Source organism: Crocuta crocuta, unplaced genomic scaffold (genome assembly GCF_008692635.1).
Source record: "Crocuta crocuta isolate KB4526 unplaced genomic scaffold, BGI_CrCroc_1.0 scaffold133, whole genome shotgun sequence".
Classification (NCBI taxonomy): domain Eukaryota; kingdom Metazoa; phylum Chordata; class Mammalia; order Carnivora; family Hyaenidae; genus Crocuta; species Crocuta crocuta.
In genome coordinates this window covers 5,481,052-5,483,844 of record NW_027529438.1, presented here as the reverse complement: position 1 = coordinate 5,483,844, position 2,793 = coordinate 5,481,052, and the positions used below count along the sequence as shown (strand labels likewise).

The following is a 2,793-nucleotide window of genomic DNA, read 5'->3' as shown; positions in this document are numbered from 1 at the left end:
GATTTACTTTACATACCAAGTCTTTCTGAATCTGCATAGGCAAATCAGATATAATTTACATTCCCTATAGGAGCTTACTGTCTAACGGGACAAAAATGTGAAATATGACAAATCGGACTGAGCCCCATCCTTCACCACAATGACGAATCTTTAGTGGGGTGCCTGCTGTGGCTTTCGATGAGAGAACTGAATGTGCTCCATCTTCCCCGGCAGAACTGCTTCTCTCTGCAGAGCAGGTGTCTGCCCACTAAGGTCTAGGGGCTGTCAAGTTGTCTTTTAGTTTGGGGAAGTGCAGCTTCACACCATCGCAGAGTCAGGCTGCACCCTGCCGGCCGATGCCCGTGTCTCCGAGACAGCAGTGGCCAGGGGGCAGTGGTTGGTTTAGATCTGCCTTTTCTTCCTTGGAAACAATATGAGCCTTTGGGTCTGCTTTGCCTCTACGTCCTCAAGGGTGTGCAAAGGGAGGCTTCATAATCTTGAAAGAGAAAAAAAAAAAAAAGGTCTCCAGTCAATCCTTAAGTTACTTTTTTTTTTTTTAATTTTTTAATGTTTTATTTATTTCTAGAAGAGTGAGAGAGAGACAGCGTGAGGAGGGGAGGGTCACAGAGAGAAGGAGTTACAGACTCTGAAACAGGCTCCAGGCTCCAAGCTGGCAGTCAGCACAGAGCCTGACGCGGGGCTCGAACCCACGAACCGCGAGATCATGACCTAAGCGAAAGTCGGACGCTTAACCGACTAAGCCACCCAGGCGCCCCCTTAAGTTACTTTCAATGATCTAATTGATCCATAAGCCTGAGATGGTGACACGCGCAGATGTAAAAGGTGTAATGCCGCAGAGCGTTTGTGTGTGGACGGCATGGCACAGGCAGGGAGACAATCGTCCATGGAAGCGTGAGGACCTCATGGCACAATAGCTGTGGATACTGTGTCAACACCTACAACAGTCCTTGAGGAATGAGGAAATACTTAGACAAGAGGAGAAAAGGAGGGAGGGCATTCCAGAGAAGTGTGGGGTGAAGTGAGTGGGAATGTACATAGTTATGTTGTGAGAGAAAGGAAGGAAAGGAAAGGAAAGGAAAGGAAAGGAAAGGAAAGGAAAGGAAAGGAAAAATAGAAAGATAAATAGATTGATAGACAGATAGATTCTGGGATGCATAGGAAATTGTAAAGGACAGCCACAGAGTAGAAGTATTTTAAGTCAACCCAGAGATTAACGCACAGGGAAATGCATCCCCAGGTTCACAGCTGAGAATGGAGTTCAGTCCATCTGAGAAATGTACTTCACAGCCATGTTGAAATTATGCACCTTCTGTTCTTCTCCATTTCAGATTTTGCGAGCACTCCATGGAGGGAGGGAACCACACTCTCATAATTGAGTTTGTCTTCCAGGGTTTCTCCAGCTTCCGTGAGCACCAGCTCACACTTTTTGTCGTGTTCCTTGCACTGTACATCTTAACCCTGGCTGGCAATGTGGTCATTGTGACCATCATCCGAACCGACCGCCACCTGCACACGCCCATGTACTTCTTCCTGAGCATGCTGTCCTCCTCAGAGACGGTATATACACTAGTCATTCTCCCAAGGATGCTCTCCAGTCTTGTAGGTATGAACCAGTCCATATCACGGGCAGGCTGTGCCACCCAGATGTTCTTTTTTGTAACCTTCGGCATCACTAACTGCTTCCTCCTCACGGCCATGGGCTATGACCGCTATGTGGCCATCTGCAACCCCCTGAGATACTCAGTCATTATGAACAAGAGAGAGTGTGTCCAGCTGGTGGGGGGTGCCTGCAGCATTGGGCTGATCGTAGCCATGACCCAAGTGACATCTGTGTTCAGGTTGCCTTTCTGTGCTACAAAAGTGGCCCATTTCTTCTGTGACATCCGACCTGTGATGAAGCTCTCTTGCATCGACACCTCGGTCAACGAGATCCTGACTGTGATCATCAGTGTGCTGGTGCTCGTGGTTCCCATGGGCCTGGTCTTCATCTCCTACGTCCTCATCATCTCCACCATCCTCAGGATCCCCTCCGCCCAGGGCCGGAAGAAGGCCTTCGCCACCTGCGCCTCCCACCTCACGGTCGTCATCGTCCACTATGGCTGTGCCTCCATCGCCTACCTCAAGCCCAAGTCAGAGAACACCAGGGATCAGGACCAGCTGATCTCAGTGACCTACACCGTCATCACCCCCCTGCTGAACCCAGTGGTGTACTCCCTGAGGAACAAGGAGGTCAAGGATGCTCTGCTCCGTGCCACGGGCAGGAAGCTTCCCTGACAAAACAGGAAGTGCCCTGCTGAGGCTCTCAGCATCCACTTTCAGCAGGAACAGGAGCAGAGCTGGGTGCCTTGGCTCCCAGAGACCTGCCCCAGAGGGAGGCAGAGGAACAGCAGCAACATCCAACTGTGAGTCTGAAAACTTTAAAACCCCTGAACAAAGCATTAGCCCTGTTTTTGTGGGTAAGTAGACAAACGAGGACAGGAATTGCCCGAAGAAGAGGTCAGGAAGCAGTGTGAGCTCAGGATCCTTCATGGACATTTTGGTTTCTAATGAAGGCAACAGAGAGGATGCAGCAGAATCCACAGGATGCATTTTCTCCTACAATTCCTTCCTATTTAAGAGCGTGAGGATTTCCCAAATGGGAGACCCTGTTAGAATCTGTTTATACATGATATATCAAGTAATAAGTGACTGTGTGGATAGGAGGAATGGCCTCTGGATGGGAGAGCAAGGGAAAATAGATTTCTTCCCCTGGCTTTCATTTATCCCAGCTTCTAGCAAAATTGCTTATTAAAG

At 49.2% G+C, this 2,793-nt stretch overlaps 1 protein-coding gene across 1 annotated transcript; it reads left to right on the top strand.

Annotated features, from left to right (window-relative positions):
• The first annotated feature begins 1,317 nt into the window (after positions 1-1,317).
• On the top strand, positions 1,318-2,274 carry LOC144228187 (olfactory receptor 10J1). Its single transcript, XM_077759993.1, has one exon. It carries the CDS (start codon positions 1,345-1,347, stop codon positions 2,272-2,274), a length of 930 nt encoding a protein of 309 aa, XP_077616119.1. The 5' UTR covers positions 1,318-1,344.
• The last annotated feature ends 519 nt before the right edge of the window (positions 2,275-2,793 follow it).